This window comes from Bemisia tabaci, chromosome 7, assembly GCF_918797505.1.
Source record: "Bemisia tabaci chromosome 7, PGI_BMITA_v3".
Taxonomy (NCBI): domain Eukaryota; kingdom Metazoa; phylum Arthropoda; class Insecta; order Hemiptera; family Aleyrodidae; genus Bemisia; species Bemisia tabaci.
Window position 1 is genome coordinate 20,970,376 of NC_092799.1, and position 19,568 is coordinate 20,989,943.

The 19,568-nt window shown below is 38.7% G+C and overlaps 1 protein-coding gene across 1 annotated transcript; it reads right to left on the reverse strand.

The window, feature by feature from the left end:
- Positions 1 to 84: 84 nt before the first annotated feature.
- Positions 85 to 12,781, reverse strand: LOC109029580 (transmembrane protein 231-like). Its single transcript, XM_019040081.2, has 5 exons — positions 12,467 to 12,781; positions 10,940 to 11,106; positions 10,164 to 10,292; positions 6,598 to 6,817; positions 85 to 2,763 (listed from the first exon to the last, which is right to left on the reverse strand). Exons 1-5 carry the CDS (start codon positions 12,603 to 12,605, stop codon positions 2,492 to 2,494), a joined length of 927 nt encoding a protein of 308 aa, XP_018895626.1. The 5' UTR covers positions 12,606 to 12,781; the 3' UTR covers positions 85 to 2,491.
- Positions 12,782 to 19,568: the final 6,787 nt, after the last annotated feature.

Consider the following 19,568-nt stretch of genomic DNA (forward strand, 5'->3'; position numbering starts at 1 on the left):
ATTCCCCTTCCTTCTCTCCCAGGTGAATTTTCAGAGTCAATTCATAGCCTTATTATCATCTTTTTGTTGTTTTAAATTATCATCTTGTTTTTTTTGTTTAAATCCATCACGAATTTCTTTACTGTATCATCAATTTGGTTCCAAGTTGTTTTAGCGTCTCATTTTAAAAATGTCCAACTCAGAAATTCAAAAGTTCGTAAATAAAAGATAAAACCGATTTAAAGATTACAATAATTTTTTTCAGTAAAAAAGAAAATTTCGTATAAGAAATGCCAGTGGTAGTCAGTAATTCAAAACTTTTTTTGTTACGAAAGAAAAAAATGGAATGAAATGCCCAAATAAATTTGTTTTGCAACAAAAAGTCAATTTAAAAGATTTTGAGTTGGGCATTTTTTACGCATGCTATTTGTATGCGAGGTATCTCTCCTACTATGGGTTTCCTCATTGTCATTTTAACTCTAGCTTTAAAATGTTAAATCAGTTATCACCTAATCGGCCCGGAGCCGGGAGAAGGCCACACCAATGTCGTAGCAATTTAAATTCTGTATAAAAAAAGTCAAAAAAGTTTGAAGTTTTTAACAATCTTAAAGACTGACAAAATATTATTTCTCGTCAACTCATCAACTTATCACCTTTTTATAGTCTTTATACATACATCTCAACTTTTAATTTTCAAATTTTGTCTACAAAATGATGCTTGGTTTTAGTTTTAAATTATGCAAAACTTTGGTTGGTTTCTAAGAAAATGTACATTATACACATAATTTTTACGATAAATAAAATCGTTTTATTTACATAAGCTTCAGTGGTATCACTTTTTCTCCTCAAATAAATTTTATTCTAATTAAGAATATACCATGAATGAAGACACCATATATGGGGCTTGGAAGACAAGGCGCATAAGTGCAATTTTTGCTATTTCGAGAACGACATGTTTGAAGTTTCGAAATTACATGGATCCTTATGGCGGAGAGTTCTAACTGACTCTTTAATGCTGAAAAATTAGAATTTGGGATCGGATTTTTTGCAGAATATGTATAAAGACTTGCTTTACTTGAAATCTTTAATACCTACCTCAATTTTTCAAAAACTGCACTTATGCGCCTTGTCCTCCAAGCCCCTCTTATAATGAATATGTCAATAACTAGGGTCGATAAATTTATTGTGTGATGTGATTGCAACATTGCTCATGTTACATTTCCCTGTAAAAAAACAAACCAGCAGTTTTTCAACAAATTGTTTATGCTCAATTGAAAATATTCGCAGGCTATTTCGAGGAGAGGGTTTGCTTATCGTTAGTATTCCTCGAAAACGGTATAATATTATCAGAGAGATCTTAACAATTATCTTACAAAAATAGCAATATAAAAATGTACAGCAAATTAAGTGAAATTGAATTTTGAAAGTCAAGTCTCTGATGTAGGTATCCAATTAAATGAAAAAAATCCTAAGATTCCAAGAAGGAACCTGTTTATATTCAGAATCAGATCATAGAATCAAAAAAGAAAATGTACACATATTTCTTTAGTAACCATTGAATTTTTTTCCCATAGTTCGTAATTTGGTAACAAATACTGCCACTGTCAAATGTAGTGTATTTAAACGAGTCAAAAACAGAGTAATTCCATTCAGTCAGTTGAAAGAAAATCGAAAAGTGCCTTCAAAACAGGGGGATACTTCCCTCACAACAAGAGCACGATCTGAATGAGCATCATAGCAGAGTGCATTCCCGCTTAGCGGATTACTGCCACTGCCGTGCTAAGGAAAATCACCGTATGAACATTAGTAAGTTGCCAAATTTCCTACGATAAAATGTTTATGGAGGAAAATTTTAAATATTTTTCCTTGAACTTTTCAGAAGTTTTAGATCAAATTAAAATCAAAATTATCTGAGAAATTGGTAGACAAATATTAAAAAAAAAATCCTGAAAATTAGTGATTTGCCAGGGGAAATTTAACAACGCCTGAAGGCTCATATGGCGATTTTCCGTAGCACGGCAGAGTACGTAGGAGCATTCTTGTTAAAAAGATTAGCCCAGTGCTATAAAAATTATGTTTTTTTTTACATAAATACTTGATTCCATCAACTCACTTTTCTTCAGCAGAAAGACTATAGGCTACTTTCGACAATTTGAGCAACGCTGGCAAAATGCCGACTCGGGCATAAAAAAAAATCTAGCTCCGTGTATTTTTAGTCTCAACATTGGTAAATAATCATAAACTGATTGTGGTAGACGCACGAGTTGTAGGTATGACAGTAAGTTGGAATTTTTAGCAAATGTGCGTAGACCCTAAATGCAGTTGCCCTCCTGAATGGTCGTAACTATAGTGCTGCACCAAACAGCGTTAGGGAAAATTGTGCTCGTTTGCGCTTTTTCCCTCTGTATTGAGATTTCCAGCTTTCTGGATTTTTAACCCACATTGGCTAAAAATTCCAACTTACTGTATCGGTAAATAATATGTCGAAGGCGTTTCTTTATTCCCGTGAATCCTACAGATAATGCGGTTTCTCCCATGGCGTAGCTTTGATCGTTTGAACCAAGTGGTTCGTGAAGATGAAGCGCCGAACTTTCCGAGCGATGAAAACGAATATGACCGCGACGGCGAAGTACTGAACCCAGGCAAACTTGATAACTTGCCAGAATCCGGGTTTGTACAGGATGGTCACCTCGGGGTAGAAAATGGTCGCGCTCACAACGAAACTCGTCTCCGGCGTCTGGACGTGGGTCCAGATGCGATGTAGGTTGGTTAGATGAGTCGTCACTGGAACATAAAACCAATCGTACTTATACAGGGTGCTCCAAAAATTCCGCACCGCCAGGGATCGACACCGAGAAAATACGACTTCTCAACGACTTGAGCGTGCATCGTGGTGATGTAGTATACGCGCAACGCATGGAGTATCCTGCGGTCTTGTGAGGCGCTACTATGCGCGTTGCTCGCACCGTCGCGTCGCACCGTGCTGTGCGCGCAATGCATGAAGTATCCTGCGGTCTTGCAAGGCGCTACTATACGAGCGCGCCAGCCCCGCGCACTGGATGTCACAAGGATTACCCTCAGGAAGGGCAATTATCCTAGGGGCTATACTGCCGTGCTAAGGAAAAACGTCGTATAAACATTTGAGAGTTGCCAAATTTCCTTCGATAAAATGTTTATTTTTGAGGTAAGTTATGAATATTTTTCCTTGGAATTTTCAAGAACTCTAGGTGAAATTGCGAACGAAATTATCTGAAAAATTGGAAGACCAATATTCATATGTTTACCAGGAAATTCGTGTTTTATCAAAGGAAATTTGACAACGCCTGAAGGTTAATATGGCGTTTTTCCTTAGCACGACAATATATGGGTGGTGCAGGACTCTTGCATCACCCTGTGTGGGAACAGAAGAATATCTCCTTACATTGAAGTTCTCTAATGTAGGTTGGAATAAAGTGAAATTACATCGTGAGATGCTTCATTTTTCAGACAGAGGAATGTAAACTACCTACATTTCAAGGTTGTAAATTGTCGGTCGTAGATTGTACTTTTACGAGAAAATGGTTTGTCATTGCAAACTGACATTTTATCGTCTTTTTTTAATTGCATGAAAAAATTAGCAAACTTTTGGACAGAAATTGCATAGTCATATTCTTGTAAAAAATTGAAATGTTTGAGACGACTTTACAACTTTGAAATGAAATTATTTCACGTTTATGATAGGTACTTTGCGCTCAGACGCTTTGGATTGGGATTTTTATCATGAAGCGTGCCAAAAGCGAGACGGAAAAGTTAAGAAAATGCGAGGATTTTTACGTTAAAATATGTGGAAAGTCAGGGAATTTCGGAATCCAAGAAAACTCGTCACCCTGCAATCAGTGATGATCATGATACGTCGTGATTCTGCTCGTTTTTGCCGATCGCGGCCTCACAAATTGCACTATTTGGCAGCGCTGCCAGATACGGAAGGTAGTAAATCATTAAAAGATACGGTTTTTAAATACAAATTACCAAGCATATTGATAAATGAGCACTTAGATTCAGACGGAAGTAAAGTCAAGCGAGGAATTCCCACATTAATAGTCTTCATTTCTTTTTTATATTTATTATTATTTAATTTAATTATTTCTTTTTTTCAACTATACTTCCGCGTCCGCCCTATCTTGGTGCAACGATAGCGTATACATGCACCGAGTAGCACTAGCACATATACGTATCACAAGCGGAAAAAATTAAGGTGCTCCTGTTTTTTTCAATGGCTAGGTCTAGATGCAACTATACGTGTTCTTGGGATGTCCGTGTTGCCTACCCAAAAATTGCAGGCGATCTGGTTTTCTTGAGCGCAACGTGTGGCTGCGGCTGCGGCTGCGGCTGTTAGTTCTCAAGGGTTTTCCACGTTACATTGAAAATCGTGTTTACCATGAAATCCTCAGAGTTCAAATGAGCCGTGTGGCACCATGGCAGCGTTGCAATTGGGTGCAATTTTCGGAAATGTTCATCGGTAGTAATTCCCGGGATTGACATCCGCGATGCCTCTGTTGAAATGTTCATGGTGGGATATTTGAACAATTTTGCAACGCTGCCATAATGCAGCACGGCTCATTCGAACTCCGAGGGTTTCATGGTAAACACGATTTTCAATGTAACGAGGAAAACCCTTGAGAACTAACAACCGCAGCCACACGTTACGACTAAAAAGAAAACGAGAGCGCCTGCAATTTTTGGGTAGGCAACACGGACATCCCGAGAACACGTATAGTTGCATCCAGACCTAGCCATTGAAAAAACAGGAGCGCCTTAATTTTTTCCGCTTGTGATACGATTATATACCACTCAGTGCATTTATACGCTGTCGTTGCATGGCGATAGAGCAGTTCGAGTATTTAATCAAGTGAAAAGAAGAAATAAGTCCATCAATGATAAACATGCAAATGAAATGGAGACTCTTCAGACGGGTACTCCCCTGCATGACTTTATCGGCAGTTACACATTTTACCTTCTTCTGAATCTTCTCATTTAATATACTGGAAAATATGTTAAAATCGTAACGTATTAGTGATTTTCTATCTTCTGCATGAATGTAGCAGCGTAGAGAATAGTGCAATGGACCACTAGACTAGGTACGAATTTAAGCATTCTAATACATGTTTGTTATCCAAAATTTCACGTAAAACACGATGCGCAAAACAAAAATTACCGAAATCAACTTCTTACAAAGATTATTTAATGATTCCTGATGCGTGAATTCAAACCGCCCGCTCATTAAAACTCAATTCTCTACGTGATTCACATTGCAGCAAAACATTATCATGACAGTCTTTGCGATATAAAAATCTGGCAAACTCAGTCTTGACGGTTTGGCTCAGGTATAGCAAATTGCTTATATTTTGAACAACAAATGGTGGGGGATGAACAGTGTTCGAATGAGAAGCTTGGTGAAACCATCGTACTGCGCGATTTGACTTACGTAGAGCTTTGAGTTACTTATGGGCGGACAATTCAAATTCCTCGTAACCAATGTGAAATAAAAACGTTAATATCTTCGTTAGGAGTTGGTTTCAGTAATTTTCGTTGTGCGAATCGTGTTTTACGTAAAATTATGGTTAAGAAACTTATATCAGATTACTTAAATTCGTACCTTGTCTAGTGGTCCATTCTCAAGACCGTTATCGGCAAAAACGAGCGAAATCACGACCTATCTTGATCATCGCCGATTGCAGGGTGACAAGTTCCTTGGCTTTAAAAATTCCTTAACTCTTCAGGTATTTTGGATGTGAAAATTTCCGACTTTTTCCTGGCTTTTCAGTGTTTTTTGGCATGGTTACTGATGAAAATCCAAAGTAAAAACCATTCTGAGCTCAAAGCGCAAATTGCGGAAACCTCATTGATCGTAAGTGGGATTGGTATCGATAATGCCTCAGTTTGTCTTTTTTCGGCTGATTATTAGCGGAAATTTGTACCTTTTGACGACCCTGCAACGATACTGCACGACATGTCGATGGTGTAAGACCGCAACCACGAATCTCGGTTTGCGACGTCGCAGACTCCGTGTCATACTTTGTTTTTTAAATGAAAAACTACTTAACAGTAATTCTTAAAAATTGCCGTAATTTTTCTTCTCAGTGCCAAGAAAATTCTGCAAAAATTTCAAAGAATGGTGTCGATTTGTTCTCCTTTAAAAAAATAAAATAAGAGCGGAGATTTTCAAACACCCTAAATGAGATACGTGGTTGCGGACTTACGCCGTCGATATCCGAATTTCGTGGATGAAGTTGTAAACGCAGTAGTTGTGAATGAATCGTAAACAACACTTGGAACCACGGTCGCAGCCATGAGTCGTGGTTAAGAAAACCGAAGCGCCTGCGTTTTTTTGTGTATGCAACACGGATATCCCGAGAACACGAAAAGTTGCATCCAGATTTAGCCATTACAAAAGCCGGAGTGCCTCTGATTCTAATCGTCTGTTTTATAAAAAAATATCCTACTCGTTGCATTCATATGTCGTCCTTGCATGAAAATAGGTATTATATGTGTGAGTGTGTTAAAATGTGTCAAAATCTGACGCCCACTTCAATTTGAAGCATCAAACTACATGACGATTGACTTAAATAGCATTCATACCATTTCTGGTGGCGTAGTTCCTGAGAATAAATGGTAGCTCGTAGGTATCTTCGGTAGTTGACACCATAATTGACTCATTATATCTGACATCCCTTCCGTGGCATGGTAAAGGCTGTTTTTGGCTCACCACAAGATCACCAATGATATCTAATCTTGAACTTGGTAAACTTGTTTCACTCGTTGTCCATCCTAAAGTTTCCATTTGTAGCCAGCAATGATTCTATTGAAAAACGAGATGAAGAATGCATTAGAAAATTTCAAAGGTGGCATATCTTATCAACAACAAAGGTATACCCACTGTTAATCTCTGTATATTTTGAACGGTTTCACGACATTTTGTCAACGATTTTTTGTCCGCGCACCTTTTTTGTCCAGTAGTTTACGCCCACACGTAAAATAAGCAACGGTGACTTGATCCAAGCGTTATATTTTAGTCGGTTTGTAAAATTATATTGACAATGCGGAAATGAGAAATTGAGAAAGAAGGAGGTATTGTTATGGTTGCTCATTTTCTAAATGAAATGTTAATACTTTCTCCTTTTGAATCGTCTTTTTAAATTGTCATTGGTGAATATTTGGTTTTATTTCTATCCTTAAATATACCTTATATGTGTAAGGGTACTTTTTTATTTTTTTAATTTTTTCTTTACGAAATTATTACTTCATTTTGAAAACATTTATATTTTTAAAACTTGACAAATATTTGTAAAACCTTTTCCAAGCGACATTAATCTCAATAAGCCGCAGTTGTGCCGACAGAAACTGCAAAAATGAATAAAAGAGGGAAAAAAACCAAGAAGCACGCAATCTTTAGTTTTAACCCATGTGTACATCGATCTTTTAGAGTCAAATACGTCAAATTTTGAGCGTTTGGTTGCGCGTGCACCTCGCTGCAGCACAATAAAAGCACAAAATGTAAAAGAAAAAATTGAAGTTCTTTGGAAATCATTAAATTTGACACGGAACTACCAATATTTCAAAAACACACAGTATATTATTATTCTCCTTTGATAAATTGATACATATTTTTTTCCCATCAATTTAAATGAGAATAATCAATGCAGAGTGTGCAAGCATTTTAATATCCTGAGTTAAAAAACGCTGAATATGCGTATAAATAATGCGTATCCCTGGTAAAAATGGCAAGTGCTCAGATCAGTAGCACTTGCCTTTGGAACAGACCTAAGCACTGATGTCAGTGCTGCCGGGCGCTGATCTGCTACCTCAGTGTTAGGTCTGTTCCAAAGGCAAGTGCCTCTGATGTAAGTGGCACTGACCAAAGTGTCTCAGACGTAAGCGGAGTGGAAACTCCCAAAAATACTGTACATAGGCAAAAATTTCGTTAATTACCGATCTGCCAGGTACGTTAAGTCACTATTTGACGATCAGGGAGGGCTGCTGTGAGTTTTCAATCCCAAGCAAGTAGCACAATCTTCAGGGGACATCGCTCGTTCCCATGCGGTCTCCAATCTAAATACTAACTACGCCCGACGTAACTTAACTTCGGTGATCGACCTAGCGATTGAACCACTACACTACCTGCGCGTGTACGTGTTAGGGGCGTAATTTTACCATTTCAGGGCCCCCATTGGGGTAATTTTGCCAGCAAATGATGATTTTGTCTTTGAATGTGAATCCGATACTTAATTTTTCTATTATTCTTTTTTAATCAATCAACATGTAAATGAAGTTTTGTAAGTTACGTTTCTTTGAAAAAAAGAAATGGATCGCACTAAAATTCAAAATTAAAGCTAATGATGCAAAAAAAATAATGAAAGTTGAAATTATACAAAAAATATAAATTAGCAGATACAAAAATTGAAAGTAAAGGAGTAAAAAAGTTAGAAAAGAATTGAAAATGAAGTAGGAAAATTTTAAAAAAAAATTGAGACTGAAACATTTTAAAAACAGTTAAAACTGAAAAAAATTAAAACCAAATTTAAAACTATTTTTTTTTATAAAAAAATAATAATGCTTAAATAAATATATCTAAATACATATTTTAGCGGTGATAATATTTGTATTGATCTCATTTTTTGCTGTGTTTTAATTATTTAAGTGCCATCTTAAACGAAGAGGGTAAAACAAATTATTCAAGAGTGTGGCTACTTAAACTAGTTTTCCTTCCCTCTTAGAAAATCCCACCTTCTACAAAATATGCCTCTCTGAAAGATAAAGTTTGTGGTCCCCGTGTCCCGAGGAAATATTCCCCCACGAAAATGAAATAGGGTGGGGGAAGGGGGAGCCATCTCTACTTTTTGGGAGTGAGTGCTGTTCGATTAAGATTGATGTCAGAGACTTACCCTCTGAACCAAGTCCTGACCTCAGTCCCGCTTACCTCAGAGACATCTCTGCACTTAGGTAAGTCTTTCCACTGACCTAACACTTGCCATTTTTACCAGGGATATATATGAGTATAAATATTAAAGCCTATAAGAGCGGAGCGGCGTGCTGCCAGCGCGAGAGGCTTACCGGCGCCTACAAACCTAAGTGGATACTTCACGCATTGCACAATGCTTGAAGTATCCACTTAGGTTTGTAGGCGCCAATGCGCGTCTAGCGCTGACCGCCCGCCCGCCGTGCGGCGGTGCCTCAAACAGCTATTTCACAACAGAGGTGCTGCACAGTATTATACGAAATTGAACGTGTTCAGAATAACAGGCATCCTTTAAAAGTACAGATCTTTCCTCGCAAAATAAATCAAGATACTTATCGTACACTGGAAAAATCTAAGAGCCTTTAGCTGAGGCAAATATAGAGGTTTATCCGGTTCAGGTATAACAAGGTGGGACAATCTTGAAAGATAATTAAGTCCTGTTACACCAAAGAGGTGTAGAGAGTTTTAGTGAATTTTGTCTCATGGAATTGACGCTCCCCCATTTTTACCAAAACTCTCAACTATATATTATTCTCCGTTGGACCAAACGGAAAAAACAAAAAAAAAAACAAGCAAACCCTCATTCTTCCAAGACATTTTACATTTTCATCCAAAAACGTCGTGAGCTATTGTCGTTTGTATTTACATGTGGGTCAATTAACTTTGGGTCTCAATTGGCACATGAACCAAAACTCCCGTGCCGAAAAAACGCGTGGACGTAATTACTGGAAAAAACAGATGCGCGGACAAAAAATCGTTGACGAAATGTCCTATAACCTTTTGAACACCTCAATTATTTTTTAAATACTTTCACTGAAGGTTCTGATAAATATTGAGACGAATAGATACTTTTACCAAGCAAGATAGAGTTATCAATTAATGTCGAACCTGTGTTTCAGAATTTCTGGAAACGGGGTTCTCTCATTAAAATCGGATCAGTTCTAGGTAGACTTGCCTAGCTCCTAATTTTTCATAAAAGCCATGTCAAAGAAAAAATCGGGTAAATATGAACGTGTTGATTCTTTTCAACTCTTAATTGTGTTACGACGAACAACTTTTTTTAGACTTTCCCCTCGAAATGGTTTGTTTAGATTAAAAAAAAAATTGAATAATTTGTTTCAAGTTTAAATCAACCAAGTAACAAGGTACTTTTATAATTTAAAGAGTAAGATATTTGAGTAATACGCACGGTGATTTTAAAATCAAATAGGAGAAGTAGAGTGGCGGAATACACTGTCTCATTATCCCTAAGTACAGCAGTCACCTCGAAATCAAGTTGGTCATAAATCCTGTCCAAGTTCAAATCAGCCTCGTGAACCTGAAATAATTTGTGTAGGAGCAAATTTAATTCAAGGCAACACTCTCTTCTTGCATGTTGATCAAGTCTTTTGCCGATATAAGTAAACAGCCCTTGCAGATATTAATTTCAATTTTAAGTTTTCATTTTTACTCCATTTCGTCGTTCCCCGCACGAAGGAACGTAACTTCATTCCAAGGTTGCCAAATTGACTCAAACAATCATTAAATTTTACATAAATGTACGTGAGCAATTTTTATCCAAAATTTTTCTGATTTTTGCATAGAATCTAGAGGAAAATCAGTGGAAATTTCAGTTAGAAGTGCCCAAGGATCTCTTGATTCTCTTGGCAATTTACGAGAGGAAATTTGGCAACATTTGTATGGAGTTACGCTCTTTCGTGAGGGAAACGCCTCATTGTCATGATTGAATATTTAAAGTCTCCAGGTATATAGTGAATATTAAGAGTCATTCTAAAGCAACAATCTAGTGTATCTAATATTTCGCTTAAGCGAGTTTCTGCGTGTCAACTAATGATGTAATAACACTGAGAGTGCGCGACCAGTCTTCATTCGACAATGGCCTTAACCAGACAAAACAAAACGGTACACCAGACACCATACCAACATAATCGGAGGGACTTGAGAATTAAAAATGAAGTAATTTACCGTCAGAAGAGGACATCTCATTAGGTCAATCTCGGTTTGAGCTATGCTGGCAATTGACGAGCATATAATTGGCGAATCGAAATTTTGGGTTTCCAGGAATAGCAAATACTCATACTTGAAGCGGATCAACGGATGCTCTCGATAAGTGTCATGTTTCAACCAGAATCCTTGAAAAGCCAAAATCAGGGTTGTTAGTTATGAACTTAGTCATTTTTAGTCTCCTCATGGAATCACAAATCTCGGTAGTGCGATTAGGTTGGTCAAGGTTACTGCGTTAGTCACTGTATTGACTCCCAGTGCCAGACCCATCCTATTTGTTCAAGTTAGCGAGAAGAAACCATTTTTTATTTTTTATTCAACAAATGGCCTGTTCGTTTTGACATTCCTTTTTTATTTCTTATAAAGAAAATTTTGATTTTAAAAATTTTAATTAACTGCATGAGCTTTGTGTGTCCATTTTTGATGGAGAAAAAGTTTTCCTTCACGTGCGTAGTTAGTAGCACCAGTAGTACCAACTAGTAGTGACTGGTGCTAAGAAACGCAAACATTTGATCACGCTGAGCCATCCGAGAGATCGCCAAGATGGCAAAATGCAGGAATCGCTTCCTACACAAGTTTGCCTCGGAGATCCCTGCCTTCCAAAATTTTGCCGAGTGAGACGGTCATTCGTATATGAATTAACAAAAAAGTTCCTTGCACCTGAGAACTTTCAGGGAGCCAAGAAAAAACCGTCCAGAGGTAATTTTTTTTTTTTTTTAAATAATTTTCAATGTATATTAATCGCCAATGAAAGACGTCAAAAATTACTTGAGACACTCCCTCGCAGTTAACTGCACTACATGAAAACTGCGTGGACGCTGCAGAGCGGACTTTCCTTGGTAAAAATATAAAAAAAAAAGTTTCAGTAACTTATGTGAGTGACCTCAGAGCATCAAGGCTTGGATGCAATTAAAAAAAATTGATGCTCAGTAACTTTTAAATATGCAGATACGGCTCATTAAACTCACGAGTAAGTTCTGCCTCAAATTTTTTGGTTGCAGAACAAAACTAGTCTGTATTTGGCAAGGATTATCCTTTATTGAGATGTAATTATCGGATGCGAGATGAGCTTACGAAGGAAGTCAACATGCTGCCGGTTGGAGATTTTATTTCATTTCAATTATTTTCCCTTTACTCAGCTTGAACTAACCTTAGATCCTCGTCCTTCTCACAAACAGTTTCATGCACTCGTATTTCTGTCTGCTCGATGAAAATTAAGACTTAATTTTATTTTGTTAAAAAGGGGCATCGTGTAAGCCTGCTACGTACAATTTTGCCTTAAGACATGGGGCTTAAAAATCGTTTAAACGAATGTTATAAAAATAAACAATTCCGACATTCCACAGCCAGTTTTTTTGGCACTTTAATAATAGTTTAGGGACAGGAAAGTATCCATTACTAACAATGAGACTAAAAACCTCCAAAAATTCAACATCGTAATATACTGACACCCCCCCTCCTATCATAAATACATATGATTACACTCACCATGGCTCCTGTAAGAAAGTAGAAAAGGAAAAACGATGGTTAGCACTGTAGTAATAACGATTGTCATTGAAGCTTTAGAGCAGTAGGAAGATCGGTATTTTATGGTGGCTGGCTCTGAATGAGCTATGTAAAAACCCATTTTGGCGAAAAAGGGAAAAGGACCCTAGGGATGGATTCAAAGACTCACTTAAGGTACTTGAAGCAGAATAATTTAAACAATTTCGCTCCGACAAGTAAAAACTCTAGGAGGTTATGGTAAAAAACCGGTAGCGGTGCTCGCTCTCCGATTTGTTTACAAACAAACACCTGCGTTCCCATGACAACGCGTGAACAGGCGCGGCGTGGCACAGCACCTCCGTTAAGTTAGAGTAACTGATCCGTAAAGGATGCCTCACGCAACACTGCCTCCGGCCGACATCAGAGTACCTTTGCAGAGAGGGGACACTGGATCCTGTAGTGACCCGTAAGCATAGAGTACATAGAGTTGTAATGTAAGTGGGTGAGCTGGCGCCACTTTTAAGCATTTTCCAGGTCCCGAATTCCGAGACTCCTGTGTGACGCCGGGGCCCCTTTTTCGATACATAATCGATTGTTTGCGATACACGGGTACCCGGCCATCTGATGTAAACAAAGAAGATAGGAATCACCACGTATTCCATACCGCCATTTTGGATCGAACATGTATCGAAAAAGTGACGCGAACTCGGCACACACCGGGCTCGGAACTCTTCGAGCAGAACATGGCGCCAGCTCTCCCATTTACATTACGACTCTAAGTACTCTATGCCCGTAGGCTTCAGAAAAATGGTAGCGATTCTAAACCATAGAGTACACAGAGTCGTGACATAAATGGGAGAGCTGGCGCCATGCTCTGGTCGACGAGTTCCGAGCCCGGTGTGCGCCGAGCTTCGGTCACTTTTTCGATACATTTTCGATCCAAAATGGTGATAGAGAATACGTAGTTAGTCCTATCTTCTTTGTTTGCATCGAATGGCCGGGTCCCCGTGTATCGAAAACAATCGATTATGTATCGAAAAAGTGATCTGGCGTGACACATGAGTCTGGACCTGGAAAATGCTTAAAAATAGCGCCAGCTCTCCCGTTTACATTCCGACTCTATGTACTCTATGTTCTAGACCGGGAGGGGGGGATCCATTAAATATATACTGATTGATTTTGATGACTTCTCGCAACGATGTCTGCTAAAGTCTGTGTTTTTTCTCAGATTTGTGATTTCTGTTTTCTGTGTATTGTAAAATGCCCTCTGAAGATGAACTTGTGAATTCTTTTTATTTTTTGCACCCATAAGAACCATAGGAGGATCCAAGAGGGGGCATAGGCCCTTGCCGGCTGTTCGCCAGAAAAAAAGGAGGAAGAAAAAGGGAGAAAAGAAAGAAGGAAGGATAGGGGTGAAAAAGAAGGAAGAACCCTTGTATTTGTTGATTGCCCATGACGAAATTGACTCAAACTGCACATTAGATACTTTAAAATGTCGAAAATTTCCCGAAGGAAGCCCTCCGGACCTCCCCCCCCCATCTCGTGCGAAGTGTCTGGAATCTGGATTCGCTTATGATCATTGGCGGATCCAGCAAATTGGCAACATTGTTTTTATCTATTTAAGCCCATGTAAATGTATCGATTTTTGAAGGGGCCAGGTGCTCCGACAAGAATCGATTATTTAACATAGGTTTAAATGTAGGGAATCCGGTGCTGCCAAATTGCTGGATCCGCCTCAGCTTATGATAAGATCCTATCATGCCAAATTTAGGATTGGATTATTGCCATAGCATTTTTTCCCTCCACCTTGAGGGCCCTTTTGGTTGGCTAATTCCATAATTCCATATTCATACATTGGTCCTCTGTTTCATTATCTCTTTTTTTTGTTTTGGAAATACTGCCGTTTCCAACAAATTTTAATGTGTAAGCACCAGTGAGCAGTGATCTTCCAAAATGACTTGATTTTACCGATTGAACTTTTCTCTGTGCGTTTCCGCGGGAAATCCCGAGGAATGCTCCTTGGAATGAAAGAAACAGTGACGAAGCGGCCAAGACAGAACCGGAAACTCCAGTGCGGAGCGCACATCCGATCCGATCCGGCAATAAAATACAATCTTGACCTTGGCCAATAAACACACCTCTTCATCCACATATACCGCCGCGGCTGCAAAATCGCTGCAGAAAAATCGCCCGATAGTACTCGATTTTTGATGATACATATTTTTTTGTCTGTTTTTTTTTCCCCTCCTTTTAACTCTCTTCTGATAGACTTAAGTCTCCGTCCTCCCAAATGGAGGACAAGGTGAAAATGGAAAAGAAGAGGAGGGACTAGAGGAGGATGAGGAGAGAGAGGGAAAAAGGTGAATAAGGATAAAAAGCAGTCCATCTCCTTTTTAGCGGCTCTGGTGCTTGCACTAGAGCTGCTATTCCGGACGGTCCCAGCTGTGGAGTATCAATGCAGCATGTTACATTGTAGAGACCGCGCGTTGGTTGATGGGAATCGGCGCCATTTTCGGCTATGTTCCTTGTCATGACTTTATTTTATTGCATACTGTTTTATTGTTAGTCAATGCTATGTTGTGTATTGTATTTTTGGAATCATGGTGATACAGTCAACAATTCAAAACTTGTTTGTGCTTTTATCTCGTGATGGAAAAAATGTACTTTACGTTCAAAATTTGAAAATTTGAATTTTAAAGTTTTCGCGGTTAAGGAAGCTTTAACCACTGGGTTGGAGCCTCCTAGTCATATTACTTGATATCAGCTGATAGCAAACAAAGGTTACCAGGGAAACCGTAAACGTCTAACAACTATCGTGGCCATTGGGGCGATTATTGAAATGATATCGACTGTATGTCGCCGCTTACGACAGGACATAGCCCTATCTTAACTGTGTAATATATCGCAATTCGATATTGTTTTGATTTTTAAAAGGAGCAATTCATTCATACAGTTCCGATTAGTTTTTGCGAACGGGCCCTTAACCTACGGCACTCGGCTACAAAAGTTACAAAACATGAATCGACAGTTGTCGGATTGTACATCAATGACAAAATGTGTCTAGGCCCTCATTCTTGACTACAACTACTGCCCCCAGAGCCGCTCTCCGACGCCAATGCGTTGGAGCTTCCTGCTTGTTTTTTATTTCTCTGCTCTTTTCACTTTATTCTTCCTCTTCTTGTTTTCCTTTCCTTCATCTTCGTCTTCGTCTTCATCTTTGTACTTTTCTTCTCTTCCTCCTAATATTATTTCGTCTCCTCTTCTGTTCTTCTTTTTATCTTCCTTCTTTCCCTTTCTCTTCTTCTTCTTCAATTCTTTCTCTTCTTCCTTCTTCCTTTGTTTTTTAGGCGTTCACACAAAATGATGTAAAAGTACCGAAAATGCCGAAAAAGTACGTTGCGATATTTATTGACGGCTTCACTAAAATCTCCAAACCATTTGAGAATATGAGGATTTTTGGACGAACTAAAAAATTTTTTGCACATCGAGCAGCAAACGCGCTACCTTTTAAAATTTTATAATTTTGCATCGTCAAAGCTCAATTCAATAAGCGGCAACTACGTGCGACGTCAAGTCTCGCCGCGCCGCAACGTCAGAGGGTTTGATTTGTGATCGTCTCGTCCATTGCTTGGCCTGGAGCAACGGCTAACAAGCTGAAAAGTGCGACCGTTGATTGTATCGCACCTGCGGCCGCGCGCCGATTCTAATCCGAAAAGGACTGAATCACCATCAATTAAGCAATCGAGCATGTACGCGCATCGTGGCGCGGCGTCCACGATACAGCGCCCAGCGCCGACACAATGAGAGGTCCGAGTGGGAATTCCTCAGGGTCTTCGCCGATGGGAAACTTTTGGTCCGCAACGAATTTTTCTTACTCATCGAAAGCTCCCACTAACGAGTCTGTATAAGTTCAATATTCAATAATTTTTTTTTTTTTTTTTTCTTGTCAATTTAGAAAAATGCTACGGTCTTGGTATGGGCCTGTGCGGAGAGTGACCGATATCAAGTTGCCGAAAAATTGTTGGGAGTGAGTTCCTCCAGGCAAGTGTTGTAGAGGGCGTTCAGCCAGATAAATACATATATGTAGATAGACATTAGATAAACATTACAGACGTATAGATAAATAAATCATATAGACAGATGAGGACTTGCAAGCTCCCGAAAAATTTCTACCTTGACAGATTCCAGTGGTAGTTAGATGTCGTAGAGCACCCTAGCACGCTGTGAGAGTAGCTAATACATGCATAAAATTTTGAGGGGGAAAAAATTACGATAGAACATTAAAACTGGATGGTAGAATAATGTCAGGCCTACACTATTCTGACTGAAAATCAAAGTAAAAAGTGACTTGAAGAGTTGAGTAATGAACTCTAATGAGTTTTAGCGCAAGCTTGAGAGGGGAGAACGTTTCACGCTTTTTGGTTTTTGCTCGGCGGATATTTTGCAGCATAACTCGTAAATTGAAGGCGCGATGAAGATTTCGTAATCTACCTACCAGGTATAGGTATGTAACCCAGTTTTCTGTTAAGGGGTCGCTCCTTTGCCGCGTATCTGGTCAATTTTCCTCATATTCAACATTTTAAATGAAAATAAGAAAAGTATTAAATAACGATAGCTAGTTTGCGGTTGAGAATTATTAAAGTGATGCTTTATATGTACGTGGCAACGCTGAGTACCTGCAGTGATGATTGCACAAATCTTTAATTATTGAACGATCAAAATGTATAGGTCGGGGTATTAGCTGATCTGATGGATAAGGTTAAAGACCAGGTAAAGTTTTTATCGGGATTATACAGATGACGAAGATCAAATAGATAGATAATGCGAGTGTTTAGTATTCCAGTTCTTAATGCCTATTTACATATGCTAATTAGAGATGAGTAATAATAATCAGTCCTTTTCTCTCTTCACAATGGGATCTGCATGTATAGCTGCGCTAAAATTATCAGGAAATACGGAAGTTTGTACATGATTTTTTGTAAAACAGGGTAAGTTTAACAGTCCTTTGAACAGACTTTTTGATGAAGAAAGAAAAAGGAGCCCCTGTATGATGAGTGCACTTTACAAAAGTTTTTAATGCTGTTCCGTTTTTAATCTGCATACTGCTCGTAAGAGTCCAAATTGAATTTCAACAATGGAATTGGTCATTTATATCGATGGTCTAAGTGCTAAGCCCATGCAATGCATGTTGAGTGTTTACTGTTCAACCCGATTGTGTACCAATTCAGCACGAACACCCCTTGAGCCCAAATGGTTGCATTCGGGTGTCGCAGTCGGGTGTTGCAGTCGTTAAAACCAAAACGCCTTCAATTTTGTGTGTATGTAATACAGACAGCCGTGGAACACGTATAGTTGCATGCGAGCGTTTCATTGACTTTTTGAAAATCAAAACGCCTTCGATTTTTAGAACGCAACACGGACATCCGTAGAGCACGTCTAATTGCATCCAAGCGTTAACGTGAAGAGAGCCGAGGCACCTACAATTTTTCCCTCTTGCGCCGCAGTTATACGATATAAATTGCGATTAATCACGGTTATAAAGTAAAAAATGTGGAACTCTGGTTCTATGTCTCCGATTATGTTTCATATTTTAAAAATGAAGCCCGTCCAAACCCTGTGGGTGGTATCGGATGGAAGTTGGAAGTTATTCTTTTCCTTCCAACCATAGTTCGGAATTTCTTTAAATTTCAAGCAAAGGGACAAACATTATTGCGTATGTCGATGGCCAAAGTGCAAAATCACGTATCTCCATCGCATACCAAAAATTCCCATTCTTTATTATTGCTTTTTTCGAAGAGAAACAAGCCAACTTTAAGGCTTGAAATCCATTCAGAAAATTTCATAGAAAGGGAAAAAATCTAGGAAGTTTTCAAAAGATTACATTGACTAGTTTCAAAGTAACAAATGAAGTATGACAGGAAGTTGCAACGTCGCAAACGGAGGTACGTGGTTTCGCACTGTGGTCATCGATATAAAACTTTCGGTTAATGCCATTTAATCACGGTTAAAATATTGAACTTTCAATCAATCCAACGTGTGCTGAGCTCGCATTTGAGTTAGAGGTAATTTTAGACGTAGAGGACTGAAAAAACCTTTTTTCGCAGATGGACTTTGAATAAATATACCTCCAGGCAACAAGTCTGTACTTAATGGCCTTGTTGTCAAGCGACCTGCATAATTGATTTGAAAAGAATTAAGGATGTACATGCGCTCAACTGACTCTTGTCGTACTTAGTGAATAATTTGCTCCGTTTCGCTTGAATTACTTGCTTTAAACACGGATGCCTCTTCGTTTCTATTATCAAGAGAAAAAGATAGAGTATGGTTAATGGCAAAATGACATGACACACTTTGAAGCTGGAGATATCCCAATGCTTAATATTTTACTGGTTAAAATATATGATCGGAGGTTATTCTAGCCTCTGGTGGATAAAGGAAGCAGATGACATTCTCCAAATATTTGGAATACTACTCATTCTGATGAAGAAATAAGCTTTTCCGACGGAAATTATACAAAAAATTGACCTCCAAATCGAATGTGTTACTTCGTGCTCTACGTTGCGTATTAACACAAGATGATTGTGACTTTCCTTATTGTGCACCTTATGACGCTTACCGGGTTTGAAAATTCCCTCTGTTCAATTGGTCAGTTGCGTTATTCACAGAATCATGGTTTGGTGCTTGATTCTTGTTCTCTAGCTAAAAATAATAAGATCCGTCCAAACAGCAACTTTCTTCGTTAAATATTAATCGAGATATCGCGCTTTGAAAAGTCAAGTTTTTGACGTCATCCACAGTGGTAATGACACCCCTGGTTTCTTTCGAGTTTCACGTCGAACAACTAGTGCAGATGTGTGTCACACCGACTGATGAAAGCAAGGTGGAAGAAACCAAGGGTGTCACTACCGCGGTGGATGACGTCAGAAACTCGAATTTTCAAGGAGCGAAATCTCGGTTAATATTGAACGTCGAAAGTTGCTGTTTCGACGGATCTTGTTAATTTTAGCTGATTAAAAGGAATCTAGCGTCAAAACACGATACTGTGACCAGCGCAACTGACCTGTTGCACTGAAAACAAATTCTCGGCATTTTTACCAAGGTCCGT